This window comes from Dermacentor silvarum, unplaced genomic scaffold, assembly GCF_013339745.2.
Source record: "Dermacentor silvarum isolate Dsil-2018 unplaced genomic scaffold, BIME_Dsil_1.4 Seq479, whole genome shotgun sequence".
In the NCBI taxonomy this organism is placed as follows: Eukaryota; Metazoa; Arthropoda; class Arachnida; order Ixodida; family Ixodidae; genus Dermacentor; species Dermacentor silvarum.
Genome location: NW_023606300.1, coordinates 209,272 through 225,494, shown reverse-complemented (window position 1 = coordinate 225,494; position 16,223 = coordinate 209,272). Strand labels below are relative to the sequence as shown.

The 16,223-nt window shown below is 44.2% G+C and overlaps 1 protein-coding gene across 1 annotated transcript in view; it reads left to right on the top strand.

The window, feature by feature from the left end:
- The window catches only part of LOC119435136 (mitochondrial chaperone BCS1-like), a 79,739-nt gene that overhangs the window by 400 nt on the left and 63,116 nt on the right, over positions 1 to 16,223 (top strand). The window contains 4 exon segments of the mRNA XM_037702072.2: positions 3,173 to 3,297; positions 7,258 to 7,448; positions 7,450 to 7,467; positions 14,553 to 14,692. Coding sequence (XP_037558000.1) covers positions 3,187 to 3,297; positions 7,258 to 7,448; positions 7,450 to 7,467; positions 14,553 to 14,692 — 460 coding nt within the window. The 5' untranslated portion in view covers positions 3,173 to 3,186.

Sequence of the window (16,223 nt, the reverse complement as noted above, 5' to 3'; positions counted from 1 at the left end):
AAAATAAAAGAAGAGGGGAAGGGGGGAAGACACTCTGGTCCATAATGTCCTGTGGCGACTACTTTCAGAGTAAGAGCTAGGCTTTCCCGGTCTAATTATATTGCCTTGATATAAATATGTTAAAGTATATGGAACAACAACCGAAAACACTATTCCGTGGTGGTGAATGTTACTTATGCATTCTGGCTGGCATACACAAAAAGAAATGCTTTTATTAATTATTTTCAAATTCGACGTGCATTGCATCATACGTATTAGCTACACGTACTCGATCTGCGATGTGTGCATGCAAAAATGCATCAGCTTTGAACTGCATGCATGCGGAGTTAATTGCATTGTAAGGTGTGTTGATCAGGCTATGGTGTTTAGTATAGGCAGAATTGTTCACCCTGCTGAAGTGACATATATTCAAGGTAATCGGTGTGGGACCACCCGTATCCTCTGTCTTGTGTCGTGCATGCTTGCATGGCAATGCATTCGTGGAATGACTTTTTGATCTTCAGCGCATTTATGCCCAAAAGAAAATGTGCTTGGGTCAAATGTGACTCGTAGTTAGCATATGAATTTTTGTTATGAGAACGTAATAAAATTGAAATTTTGCCCTTTATTCCTCATAAAATAATTTTTGCAGATGTGCGCAACTCTCAGTAACCACGGACAGTGAACAGCTTATGGTGTCAGTTAACTAATAAACTTAATCGCAAGGCTTTAAGGAGTCACTAGCATTTACATGGTCTTCAGTGCAGTAATGGGGGCAAGGGGTTCAGCGCACAGACGAAGTGGACAGGTTTGGCATCTAGTACACCAAAAACGTCATAGACAGACCAATTCACTGTAAAAATTGTGCCTTCCTTCGTCACTACATACTTCGACTACCACGAAAATTCCTGGGGCTGTGAGATCTTTTGTCTGATGAAATCATGTTTTCCAAATTGATGGCACCACAGTCAAGCCGACGGGCACATGTAGAATTCTCGGACTCCTAATACAAGACAATGGCAAGCACACGCCGCCATCGCCAAGATGAAGACCAGCACGGAGAAGATCTTAGCCATGCTGAGAAGCGTTTCAACTAGAAACAGAGGACTGAAGGAAGACGACGCCCTCAGACTAGTGCAGGCATTCATAACATCCAGGATAACATATCGGCCGCGTATCTCAATCTAGACAGGACTCAAAAGAATACACTCGATACCATCATCAGAAAGGCCACCAAGCAAGCCCTCGGCCTACCCATCTGTTCGTCGACCCAGTGCCTTCAAACCCTGGGGGCACACAACACAGTCGACGAACTCATAAGCCCACCTGTCTAACTAGCGACTCCGCCTGAGCCAGACAAATCATGGCCACGCGGTGCTGGATAAGATAGGGTGGCGCAAGGAGAGAGCAACAATCAAGAGGTACATCCAAGCAGAATGGATGACGACAATCAACACCAAGCCCTTACCCCAAAACATGACGCCAGAGAAAAATGATGGCAGGAGAGAAGCCAGAGCTCAGGCGAATAATTCCAAAATGCAGCGGTTGGAGGGAGTCCTATACGTGGATGTGTCCCTCGTCAAGGGCAGCAGCAAAGCAGCGGCGGTGGTAACACGGGGAACGGCTGATAAACAGCGCTGCAGTCAACACCAGAGAGTCAGCGACAGCAGAGGAAGTGGCCATAGCCCTGGCGCTCGTCCAACCGGGCGCCAGGGTAGTGGTTACCGACTCCAAAAGAGCTTACGGCGGCTACAGGAAAGGGGTGATCCTCCTCAGAGGAAGCCGCTAATGACGAAGAAAAAGGGCACCGGAGCGAGCCGTAGAGCTCGTATGGGTGCCTGCCCACACAGAGGTAGCGTTGTTGCGATTACCATACCCGAGCGATGATCGTCCGGGCAGGCAGGACGCCAACACCACCAACCCAGTGCTCACGTGCAGAGAGATTACCTCCGAGTATAGGGAGGATCGGCGCACCTCCCGAGCCGCAGAGTTGTTGTTCCCTGGCAGGGAACAACAAACATCATCAGGCGCATTCAGGCGGGTTCACTTACCCCCTGCCCGATGAATAAATCTACCCAGAACTGAGAGGACATTTTCCTCTTGTGGTTCTGGTAGAACAAACAACACAGGCACCCTCGCACACATTCTGATGGAGTGCACTTCACTCAATCCCCTATACACCCCATCCCCCCTCCGTCCCCACTACCCAGCCATGAGCGATGGAGACCTTGGTCCAGCCCGCCTGTCAATCCAGCTCACGCTGTTCGGCTAGGGGCCAGGAGCTGCTGGCCGTGTATGGGTCCCGAACCAGGAACCACCCCGTCCGACGTCTGAGAAGATGCCATCATTTTGAGCTCAATAAATGTTTTTTCTCTCTCTCTCTCTCTGTAGCCTCATTCTGTTTGTGACGGAATGCAGTGGAACCCGTGCCAAAATATTGGAGCACTTTAAGAAGGCTCAAAGGGCCAAGCCAGACTTTCACTATGGCATCACTCATAGCAGCGAGTCTATATTGACTAAACTGAGCCATATTGCAACTTTGGAATGTCAAGACCCAAGAGCAAGTACCGTATTTACTCGAAAATAGGTTGACACGCATAAAGGTCAACCCCTATATATTGAACTTACTGAGAATAAAACATTATAAATCGAATATAGGTTACCTATACTTCTTTAGAAAAACTAAAAAAAGCTTTGAACATGACACACCTTATTTACCATAAGCTTGGCTACAAATTCTCCCTAGTCGATGCCATAGGTGCTCCTCGCCCTGCCAGAGAAGCCCACCTAGTCGGATGCTTCGTAAGCGTCTTCAGCAACCCAAACGAGGTCGTCATGGTTGCTGTATAGTGCGTTGAATATGCAACACCTTAAAGCCAGTCAGGATGATCTCCATGCTGGCATTACGGTGGGCATGATGAGGAACTCCATTAGCTCGGTACTTTTGCTAGCTTTGTTCACAGATATTGGTCGATAGCTCATTCTGGGTAACGTTTTTGAAAAAAGAAGGTCTACCTATATTCGAGTAAACATGGCGTTTAGCTACAAAATATGAAAATAATAGCAGAAGTGTGCCTGGTTACGATGTCTTCTAATGCCTACTGCTGTCAGGTTCCAATAGTGTTCATAGTAGACTACATATTTCTAAGTGTGATAAATTGAAAATATAACCTGTGCATGATGTTTGTTGCAGGCCTCAGGACAGAGATGACCGTGGCCGAGTATCTGTCGCAGCTTGGCACCAACCCATACTTTGGGGCTGGCTTTGGGCTCTTTGGGGTTGGTGCAGCAGCGGCAGTACTACGGAAGGGAATGCAGGTTGGTGATGTTGTATTTTTGGAAGCACTACGAAAATTCTTAAGCTGCTGCAATCACAGTGGAAGGTGGTATTTAATGCGATTAGCATTATTAGGATACTACACGCACTTTCCAGCATCTGTGTCCGGACCAACCGTTTTCCTTTCACGTGAGCCAACTCGGGTCACTGGGTATGTACCGTCCTTCATAATAATCACCAAAATGTATGAAGCATCTAATCACACCCATCATAAGATAGATTGCTATTGGCATTAAGTAGCCAATCATCTCCAAAGGATGGATGCACAGGCAAGTTTTTGTTAAGCAGAGGATTATTGCAGTTGTGAACATAAAATATTGTCAACATAGCACTGGTCTGTCTGTTTACAACTGCTGAGCTTATATCAAGCAGCAGTCATGCTGGTACATTGCTAATTCAAAGCTTTTTGAGTTTCTTTCGTGGAAAAAGGTGGAGGCCTAGGAAATGTGTGAAAAAGTCCCTATTTCAATTCTGTGCCCGAACCTTGGCACTTGTGCCATCTATGTGTGTCAGTAATCTCGTCATTTTTGTGTACCTCAGCTCTTTTATGTGCCGAAATAGTATTTACTATTGTATAGTTACCAAGTTGGATCATTGCTCACATTTGAGTCCATTTTTTGTTGATAATTGACCAGTCCCAGGCAGACATTTTCAAAATTTGTGACATCATGGAGAGCATATTCACCTGTCTTTTGTTTCTGCACCTTTCTGGCTTGCCAAGCCTCTTGTCATGGTAAACTTGCATATCCACACTCTGGTGGGGCTATCTGTCAATCCAGCCCAACTGTGTGTAGTTTCCTCAGTGCCCCTTTAAACTGATAAACACACCTGATATTATCCATGTTGCTGATCTTTTGTCAGGGCCATATGTGTCCTTGAAGATGCTGTGTGCCAAACCTTCACGATGAACCCCTTTTCATAAATAATTCCCAGAGGGCAGGCACTGTCATTCCTTGCCCGTTGCATGTACAGTCTTTGTCAAAAATAGGGGACACTTTGCGCCTTCGACGTGTATGTCGTTCAGCTGTGTGGTGCGTTTCCTAAGGTGCTTTGACACTCCAGGCCTGTGGATAGTGAGTGTGATCCCTAGGGCATTGGAACATATAGTATGCCACGGGCACTCTGTTACCCACTGCAGTGGCTTAGTGGCGGTGGCGTTGTGCTCCTAAGCATCAGGTCTTGGGTTCAATGCCAGGCCAGGTGGCTGCATTTCGATGGTGGAAAAATGCAAGAACACTCAATTGAAGTGCATTTAAAGAACCCATAGGTTCTACAAAATTATTGTAGAGTTTCCCTCTACGGCATGTCTCATCATATCGTGGTGTTGGTATTTAAACCTCATAATTTAATTTTTTAGGGAACTCGCCTGAACATCCCATATTTAATATAATGTAGCAGGGATGTAGCCCGTATGCTCTTGCCAAAAAAAGTGTACAATCGAACTGCATTACAATGAAGTCGCATCCAGCATAAAATACTTTCATTCACATCTGATATTTATAAGCATACACGGCGATTGTTGGGAAAAAAACTTAGCTATGTTATATTTAGTTCATTATGTGATAATTTGGTATGTCTGTGTTTGTTATATGGAGGTTCGACTGTGCTGCACTTTGGGGCTAGAAATTGACGGATAACAACAGGAACAAAAAAAAAATTTTTTAAAAAGCTGAGAAGGAGCTAAGGACCACAAATGATGGAACTGGAAATGGACAGGAGTGATGGAACAGGAAATGATACCGTGGCATGGTTCCACTGCATTTGGAAGTCCAGGTTCGGTTCCCCAAAGGCCAGAAAGTTTTGGGAACCCCTTTTTAGAGGAACACAATGGGGGGTGCAAAGGGAAGGGCTTGGTTGCATTCACGTGTGCAAGGACATTGGGTGGTGCGATAAGATTATAAAACTTGTGAGAATATGATGAATTTGGCTGAAACAACACAGATAAGCGGAAATTGCTGGGAGAACCCTTTGTCCTGCAAGAAGACAAGTAGGCTAATGATGATTACCTAGCAGCCTAATAGAGTAAACTTTTGCTACTTTCGTTCTTAATTAGTATGTTTAGAACTGCAAAAATCAGTTGTAATTGCAGCACTAGAGTCGATGTTTGTGGCATGTCCATTTACTGTGATTGCAGCAGCTTTAGGGTATGAAATGCTGCAAAGTACATTTGTGTTCTGTGTAGTATGGTCCAAAATGCATGAGGAGGGTTTTTATGAGTAATATAATTTGCCAGTAGGTTTTATGACTGGCGATTCCACAGGACATCAGAACAGTTGTATATATTTTCATAATTTTTTTTTATAATTTCATATGTATGAACATGAACTAGTCAAACCTTTAAAGGGAAAATGAGACATCCACCCAATCATAGCAGTTGCTACAAAGGAAACCCATACGGGTTCCTCGAAAGAAACCTCGTAGTTGAACTAAAAATTTGTCCCGGTCCGGGACTCGAACCCGGTACCACCGCCTTTTTGGGACAGCCGGAAGAATCATGAACTGAATTTGATTTCCCAGGAAGCAAGTGGCCTATGAAAAAAAAAAAAACTGAAAAAAAAACTTTGTGAAAGACCACCAGTTGGAGGCACTGTTTTCACGCAGACTGTGTTTTTGCAACTTAAAGCCACTTCACACGTATAATAATGAAACCATAATATAATTTTTCATCTGGCTCACAGAAGTAACAAAGGGTAAGGCAAATTATTAATTGGTGCCCAGAAAAAGCAAGTTTTGAAAGAAAAGTTTAAAATGTCGTTAAGATTGTGATATTTTATTTCTATTGTTATAAGCCTCAGCTTGTAATTGCACTGGAGAAATGGGTGCCATAAAAGTATTTTTTCTTAACAACAATTGGTAGGGACCTTTTAACAAATTTGCTGGCTCCCAAAAGTTTTACTTTGTAATTGTACAACTTACTCATGCTAAAAAAGTTTCAAACTTTCAAATGTGTCGCATACATAAGGGCTTTATCTCACAAAGGAATATGCCACATCTGATTGTCCTAGTAATAAAATAAAATTGGAAAATTGATTTTTCTGTCATTGTGAAGTGTTGCCTTTGTTGGAAAATCAAAATAAAGAAGAAAAAAAAAACATAACAGCCATTGATGGATGTAACAGTGCATCTGGTCAGTTTGATGATATCATAGCTGTGGACAGGGATGGCAAAGCAGACATAGATAAAATGCATTTTCTTGTTGCTTTTGTTATCTCTATCTCTCTGTCACATGCTAGCCTGCTATGATTAGCTGCATAACGGGTATTTTTTTTTTCTTTTTCATCTGAACATGGCTGTTTTCACGTTGAAGTTGAGAGGTTGGACTTGTACGTAAGTAACATGTAATTTAAGTAAAGGGACCAGGAACAGACAATAGAACCAGGGAAAGTGAAGGAGCAAATAACTTTTTTTGCAGTGTAAATCAGCTTAAACTCACCTAAAAACTAAATTCAGCTAAGAAGAAAAGTTAATTGGCCTTATATGACTTCCTTGCTTACATTGTCTGTTGGTGTCATGTGGTTGTAGCTAACAAAACAGTCGGGCTCCTCAGTTCCCCAGCTGCATTTTCTGTTGCTGCAACAATTTCTTCTTTTAAGAGTGTGCCTTTGTGCAGTTGCAGCTGTTACACAAGTCTCTTATGCACGATGTCATACTGATGTAATGGGTTCCAACATTTTTTAAAAATTTTTTTTACTTACGATCTATGTTAACGTGGAGTCTAAAACGAAAGATGGGGATCTCTTCCTTTTGGTAAAAGGAAATGTACCGACGACTTGATATGCTGGCTGGCTGGTGGGAAAACGGGGCTGGTTTATTGAGCAGTGGATGTTTATATGCCGAGTTGGAAAGAGATCCAGCACCCTTCTGTCCGCATTGCACGTTACACAGCTGTAGACGCGCTGCACACATCGGGCGCCACGCCTCCATGGAGTTTGTTCGTGCAGATAGGCATGGTGCTGTTTCGGCGCCACTACATGATCACCCTGGAGGTGCCCTGTCGGGACAAGAGCTACCAGTGGCTGCTGCAGTGGATCACACGGCACGCTCGCCACACGCAGCACCTGAGCGTCGAGACCACCTTCCTGCAGCCCGAGGCCGGTGGGAGTGCGCGCACCTCCTTCGACTTCATACCCAGTGGGCACCCACTTCTTTGGGTGAGGCTGTTCTCCTCCCCATGCAGGGATGATGCCTTTGTTTTGTTCTCTTCTTTTTTTTTGGTGGGGTGGGGGGGTGAGCAGCTGCCTGTGCTGTATACGGAGCCAGAACAAAGAGAAAAAAAAAGAATGCATTTTGCAGGATGCTTGTGCAAAGCGTTGCCAGATGGCTCTGCAATATCTGTGTAAGGCTAGGTATTCTGTGTGATCTGAGCATGTGGGTGAATACAGCAGCAAGGCGGCAGCGCAGCATTGACGACAGCAAGGGAGGGTTTGATGCATGCGACGATGACGGCATGACGGCTGGTTCATTGTAGTCCGCAAAGAAATGTTGCAACCAGTTCCATTGCAACCTGGGTCAATCCTGTAAGTTGTGATTTCACTTCACTCGACAGGCTGAGTGTTTGAAGGCGGTTCAGTGTCATGATGGGAGGGACGCTGGTAAGATTGGTATTAAGTTATGCCACGAATGCATTTCTGGCCTTGTGGGTAGAGTATCAGGCTATTGTGCTGGTGGACGCTGATTTAAATTGCACCATTATACAGACTGCTTTTGCTATTGAGTGACAGCTTGTGTCACAGAAGTCATCTTATTTAAATAATGAAAACAATACATCACATAAAAGTAATACAATGTTGAGCTAGTTGCTACATAACTCTCAAAGTTTGCGGTGCAGAAGATAAGTAGAATTAAAAACAAAGGCAGTAGCAAGTTTCCCGCTCTTTCCGTCCATTTGCCTGTTCTTCTACTGATCCTTTATGGCACAAAGCTTAAAAGCGAATACATCACATGCATATAAGTGTGTTGATCACACATATAAATGTTGATGATAGATGAGCACCCGTACTGTGTTGTTGGAATGATATGAAAGAAGTGTTTAGCAGGATGTGGTTGCTTCATCTTGTAGACCACCAGCAGCAACGTGTTTCAAATAAGCGGAGCATGCAATATGCATAAAGTCAGGGATGTAGCGTAATGCTGTTGCAGTTCCAGAGATAATGAATTTAGCTTTTGCTCATAATTAATGGATCAGTGCTGCAGCAAGCAACGTGATGGAAGTTTTTGTACTTACAAGTTATAGCTGTTATTCTAAACAGCTGAACCGCGATGTAACAAGGTTTAATATAATTAATTATTGATATAACGATGGATATAATGGATTATCGAATGTAACGAAGTATGTATATCTAAAATTTTCCTTGCCAATATCAAGATGTAACGTATCTATGCTTATATAGGTTAGGGAAGGTATTTTTGTGTCATATGCGACTTTGTTATAATAGGTGTCTTACTTTAATGTTAACAAATATTTTAACAATTGCCTGTGGCGTTTAGCAAATCTACTCATTGAGCTGGAATACTCGAAGAGGTATAGATGCACTAGAAATCAATACGCATTACAGACCAAATAAAAATATGAATTCATGACTTTTAAACTAATTAGTTTAGTGCACATATTGCCGTACATGAATTACAGCCAGTGATTTCACAAGGCGCATCCACTTGGAACAAATTTTGAAACTAGGATATGCTTTCAGATAAGCGCAGTGAAAGTTGCCATAAAAATGCATTGTCGTTCCACTTATAATCTTAATAAAACATTGTTTTATGCATTGAAGCTCAACGTTACTGGAACACCACTGCATTTTGTCGCAAACACTGTAACGTGTATTGCGAAACTGGTGTTATCCTCACAATTCGTTCCAAGTGGATATGATTTAAGAGTCACTGGCTACAATTCATAAATTGACCTGGCGTGGTGGCTTTGGTGTTGCATTGGTGTTGCATTGGTGTTGCATTGGTGTTGCATTGCCAAGCCGAAGGTGCGGGATGAAATCTCGGCCGCTGCGGCTGCATTTCGATGGAGGAGAAATGCAAAAACGCCCGTGTACTGTGCATTGGAGGCACGTTAACGAACCCCGGGTGGTCAAAATTAATCCGGAGTCCTCCACTATGACGTGCTCATCATCATATAGGCGTTCTGGCACGTAAACCACAAAATGAAATTTCTTACTTCGTAAATTTCAATTGCACTGTAAAGTAATTAATTTTGAAGTTAATTAGCAATATATGTTCACTGAAATGTTCACTTTTATTTTTTTGTGCAAATAACTTCTACCTCAAGAAGTCGAATTGTGTTGCAGTATTGCCAATTTAGCAGATCTCCCGCTACATTTAGCTGTTTTTCGCGCTACCTAGCAGGAAAACTTGTTTACTTGCGGTTTTCGTGTAATGTATTTACGGTTTTCGTAATTATGGCTTTGTTTCTAGTGGTACAAGAAGTTCAATTTTGTGACAATAATTGTGCTTCGCATGTGCCACACATGCGCTTATGCATGCCCCTTTCGAAGTAAGAGGGAATTATCATCATTATCCACAAACAGTGTGCTTCGATTTCTGCTTTGCGTTTCGGCCATCCTTACTGTATGGGCCGGTCTCCAAAATAAAGAAACATGCTGCTTATGTTACACGCTGCCGGAGTACATTTTTCTCAAGATCGGCACAATGGAAGTCTGTGGGGTCAGCGATAGTACTGATTAGCAGCCACGCCAGTTAACGGTCGCTCACATAGAAATATGGTCGCTCACATACAGGATGAGCAACCATATTAAGGTAACGCGGAGGACATTTTTCTGTAATTTTAATCACTACCCAGTAGTTCAACCTGCTTTCTGGCCAGTGATTGTAGTTCACGGAAACATCTTTTTTAAAAGTTTTATTTCTAAATACGTTTCCACGCTTCACAGTCACACAAAAATGCGCTCAATAATATTGATATTTTATATTGATTCATTATTGACAAAAGGCAACATGCTTTTCTGTCCAGTGTAATTTTTTTCCAACTGTGTTTTATGTGGATGCAATAAAACATACTTTGAACGTGATTCTGATTGTTGTCTGCATTTAGCAGGGTTTTACCGAATTTTGGGGGCTCGTATCGTGGGTTTTTGAGTTTTTTGTGATCTTGACTTGCATGTTTTTTTATTTCTAGTTGGCAACACGGTGTTTCATATCATGGGTGGTTTTTTTTAAAATTCTGTTAACAATAAAATAAGACACGCCGATAACAAGGTTTGACAAACATGGATGTAACTATGTAAAGCTAAAGTTTCTCGCCAATATCAGCATGCAGCAAATACTTGCTTATAACAGATATTAGATATAATGAAGGTATTTTCATTTCAGATGTGACTTCGTTATAACAAGGCTCGACAGTGAATGTATATAGCAGTGAAATCTTGTATAACAAACAAACTTCAGGGGACCGCGGCAAATTTTTCGTTATTCTGAAAGGTCGTTATGGGGAAAGTCCCCAAATTAGTCATTCCACCCATCAATTCATCAGTTATCATAGTATGGATCGCGCACGCAAAATACACTGACACTGAGAATACCACAGGCAAAGAGGAGGCTCCATTCCACCTTGAAAGCGCAATGTTTCTTTTGTTTGTTTTTTACATCTTTGGCATGAACACTGCAACTGACACGTTTGAGGTGGACACCTGAACTATTCCTAAGCGCAAGCGCATGTAAAGGACACGGTCCGGAAAGTGCGACCATGTGGCATTCCCGCGAGCATGGAGGTTACATTCCTCCGCGCGTAGCTGGTACGGCCACAGAAAGAAGCGCGAAAGAAGGAAAAGGAAGAGACGGCCCCTCTGTTGCAAGGCAACACTCGTCTGTGCGGAGCATACGCTCGCAAAAGCTGATGTGTCGTTGCCTCTGCAACAGCAAAGAAAAAGTCACCTCCCACGTTTTTCTCCTTCGGTACCATCTCCGCAAAACCCATATGCCGCGGCATACAGTTTCATAAAATAATTATTAGAGGGATCTCTGGCGCTGCGGTCGTTTAGCCACCATGGCTAAACGATGGATAGTAGATGAATTTGTTTGATCTTCGTGTTTGGGGCTTCAGATGCTTTATCTGCCTTCAGTGGCCTATTTTCGAAGCAAGCTATGCTTGTATAAATGCAGAAGACCTTATGAACACGCACAATCATACTAATTGCGGTGGTTTAGCCTGTTGAGGTGGCCATATCGAACGCGTCAAGTGTCTCAACGCGCTTGCTTGCCTGCATCCCGCTTGTCAATGCATGCGTCCATGACGTAAAGGTTTCAATTCTGGGCTTCTGTACTAGATGGCCTGTGTTGTTTGAGTGCCGCCTTTGAGCTATTTTAATTGTGTTTCTTTAACTATTTATAACACAGTAGTTTGTTTAAAATGCTTAATTTACAAAGTCACAAGGCATTTTGAAGTCAGAAGGACGAAGTTTAGGGAAATCCGTGTACTATAACCATTATTTCCATGCCAGTGAACCAACCTGCTCGCAGCTCCCACAGGCGCCAGTGCCAGTGTTCTCTCTAGTTGTTGTTGTACAAAACTCTGTGTGCTGCAGCGTCTGCTTTCTGCACCTTTTCATCTGCTAGCTTACCATTCCGACTGCCCTGAAGGATGCACACGAATCTAAGAATCCCCAGATTTGGGAATATTAATTTGTAGCACTGAGGGCGTTGTTAACATGACATGGAAACTCAATAACGATTGTTATTTTGAGAACTTCAATATTCTGAAGTTCGTAGTACCGAAGTACAGTAAAAGCTCGATGATACGAATCTCACGGGGTCACGAAAAATATTCGTATTAGCCGAAATTCGTATCATCGAAACACAATTAAAACTACTGTCGAATCTCGATAATTCGAACTCGAAGGGGCCCGAAAATTTGTTCGAGTTAAAAGGACGTATTTTTGAAGTATTCGTGCACCATAGCACGATGCACGAACGGTGCGAGTCGTGAAATATCGCGGCGCGCAAGCGCATAGCAAGCGCGGGCCACGAAACTGCCCACGCCGGCTAACGGAACGGTCGCTTCCCGATAATGACAGAAAACAAAGCTTCAGGGAGCGAGCGGGCGGCGCCGGCACACGGGTGCGCGCGGAGACCGTCGAAGGTGAGGGAGGAGGGCGGCAGGGAAGCGGATATGGCCGCGTCAACTCCGCCGCTTCGGTGGCTCCCCTCGCCCTCCCTCTCAACTCCCCCGTAGCTCTCTCACCTTCGACTGTGTGCGCACATCTCCGTGCGCGCCCGCCGCCGTGCTGGCGCCAGCTTATTTTAGCCGCCCCCCTGAAGTTTCGTTTTCTGCCGTTATCGGGAAGCGGGCGTTTGTGGGCGTGGCAGTTTTGTTGGCCAGACTGTGCCTCCGCCGCTGCTTCCCTCTGCGCTGGCCGCAGCGTGCAAGGTCAACATGTGACTAGAAAATAGAGGAGAAGGGTTCACTGCCATTTTATCCGCGTGGCTGAGACGTCGGCACTAGTGTGCTAAAATACTAGAGTGTTCTAGACTGAGTGTCTAGAACACTCTAGTCGGCACGTACACGCTTGTTCTGGCGCGATGCAGAAACGGCGACCTTGCAATTTGAGAGAGGGGAAAATTTCTGCCGCGGGTTCTTTTTTTTTTTTTTTTTTCCCGTTCCTTCGCGCGCGGCATTGAGGGTCTCTCCTGAGCCTTTGCTCTATGGCGGTGTCGGAGCAATGCCGGTCGGAGGCGCCACCGCGTTATTTGGCGCGCTGCTAAGAGCATTGTCGGTACGCGGTATGTTCGAAATAAGCGTGTTCGAATTAACGAGATTCGACTATAGCTAAATTAAAGAGTCAGAAGTGAACTCACTCAGGCACATGTACGTAAAAAGCATTTACTTCTTGAAGTGCCACCGCTTCAAACTCTTCGCGCCCAGTCGCGGAGTCCGCGCTGTCCGGCGCCGCGCCTCCGCACCAGAGAGAGGAGAGAAAGCGCGTGACTGCGCGCTGTTCTCTTTCGCGGCCGTCGGTAGGGCGGCGTTTATTCGTATCAACCGACGCAGGCTCAAAATCGATTCGTAACAACCGTTCTCTAGCACGTTGCAAAGTAATAGGGCTTGGCCGGGACCACAGAAAAATTCGTATCATCCGGAAATTCGTATTAGCCGTGATCGTATCATCGAGCTTTTACTGTATTTTATATTGGGACTATAGGCATTGAGCAGGGGATTTCTGAAAAGTTTGTTAATATGGTGTTCATAGTAATGAGCGTTCACTGAGGCTACATGCCTTGTAAGTTGGCTTTACCTGGATTATTTATTTGGTGAATAGCATTGCTGCTTTGTGATGCTTTTAATGCTCTGATAGAGGCTTCACAATACAAAAGAAAGTATTGTATTTCCTGGTCTATAACTCGCACCCCCCTCAAAAGGGCAGTTTTTCCGAAAAACGTATATAAGTTGCACTGGTGTATGAGACGCACCTGTTCATTTGGTAAGTGATTTAAGAAAATTAGTCACGTTTCACTTTGTGAACGTGGGTCACACAAGCGTATGGGTGCCATCCTGTATGATTGCAACAGCATTAATATGGGCACTCCAGGCACATTTCTTCCGTCATGCTGTGATGTTCCCTATTAAGTCCAAGGGTGATAACATCGTCCGTGCGCACCTTAGGCTGTATGTGCAAGTGAAAGCGTGCGATGGTGAGCTGAATCGCGTACAAGGGAGGAAAGGGGAAGGGAGGCAGGGGGGGTAGCTTGTGTAGCAACTGCGTAGTTTGCGCAGCGGCGCGCGCCATATCTTGAAAGCGATCTGCAGATTCGACGACTTCGGGATCAGTCAACGCGCGGTTGGCCTGCCGCCCTTGAGTTCGCTGCTCCGTCCTTTTCGCACGGTGCTCGCCAACTCGATCACGAGATGAACCCGGTACTTGCATAGCGCGCACACAACCCGAAAGCAACTGCCAGAGGAGGTCAACCTAGCGCGCTTCGCTTGGCCATAGCATCCGATCCGATTTTGATGGCAGTTAAAAAAAAATTTATATAAGTTGCATCGTTCTATAAGATGCACCGACGAAAACTTATACACTGGAAAATATGGTATGTTTTTGGCAAAATTAGTTCGAAATAAGAACACAAGGGTTTTGTAAAAGAGTAATTGTTTTCAAAATTTTGACTAGATGTTGTTCAGATACTCAACTAATGGTCATCATATACAAAGGAAGCACACTACTGAAGAGTGCTAATTTATGAGCATGTTTTTTTCTTCTCACTCTGTCGCTATCAGGTATGGGGGCTCATGGATCCGAGTTGAACGCAGCCGGGAACAGCACACCTTGGACTTGCACATGGGCGTGCCTTGGGAAACCGTGACGCTAACTGCACTGGGCCGAGACCGGCAACTCTTCTTCCGCCTCCTTGAGGAAGGTGGGCTGCTCAGCTTTAGTTGCATCACTCGCTTTTCATAACTTTTCAAGGATGATGAAATTGAATTGCATTGAAATATATTACTGTGTCCCAAAACAGCGTACTTGTATTCTTCTTTGGCGCAAAAGGATAAAAACACAGAAGGCACGAAAGAGCAGGACATACATGTAACTCAGGGAACGATCTCCTTATTTTGCATCTCGCATTTTTCTTGAGAAGAATTATGGTTACTGTGTAGTATCCGAACGCCTTTCCCAAAATATTCATTCATGCTTCCTCTAGTTCACTATACTATAGCAGTGGCGATGCACATGTATGCATGGCCAGGGCCAGGTTTGACCAGGTCGACTGGACCGATCGAAGCAAATAACGCTATGCAAACAGTGGAAACAACAAAAGCAGTGCGTGTGGACAGCACAGAAGCATCTGTGAAGATCGGGCCGGTTAGCCATCGAAAGGCATACTGATCGCATTGAATCCGTGAGTTCGGTGTTCACACACGCAGATTTGCGCAGTTTGGAGCTTGGTACCCACATGTGAGCACACAGATGAACTTGGTATGAGTGCCTGCGGTAGTTGCCGACTGGTTGACTGCGGATCCGAACGCCACTTCAACGGCCGTCAATCTAACCAGTACGCGTGATCTTGTGACCGAGCACTGATGGGCCACCCGTACGAACATAATAGCGACAAGCTTTCCGGCGGCGAATTTACACCACGGCCACACCATTAGCCACACTGTCTAGCTTGTCAGGCCTAGTCAGAGCTGCATCGTTGGGTGTCGATGACTAAAGTTATTTTTACCAAATCAACGCACATCTGCTCACAGCTTTCGCACGACCCTCAGAAAGCCGACAAACCACTGCCCTGATGAAGACCAGTCCCCTTGTTGAAACATTATTTCCAACGACATTCCTTGCTCTAGCACTGTTGATCACTTCAAGCCTCCATCTTTTCGTGAACCAAGTTTTTCTAAAAGAAACATTCATTCATCCTCATTTTGCGAGACTTACATGACCACTTTTAATCTCTCACTTGTATGTGTATACTTCAGTGGTCCTTCACTTGATGGGCCACTCCCTTAGATAAGTGCACTGGTGTTAAGCTGAAGGCAGTGATGTTCTTTCACTAAGCACATACCTCAATATACAGTGACAAAGCCAAGTTATCTCACGAAGTTACCGAATAGATAGTTCCTGTAAAAATCTTATACAAACCAATGGAGAAATTTATATCTTTTTTGACGACTGAGCTGCAGTACTGACCATGTGATTTGGTACAAAAAGACATTTGTTAAACCTTCATATAATGAATGTCGATGAATTAAAACAAATCATTTACTTTAATGAAGCAGGTGTAAAATTTGCTTGGTAAAGCTTTATTTCAATGGAATATTCGGCTATAACAAAACCAGAAATACGGGATCAGACACAAAATGGTTATAGCAAAGCAAAGTTGTTTGCGCGTGGCTCAAAATGTGTTCCGATATTGAAACTGATACCGACTGATATTTGAGATGATTGATTTTTGG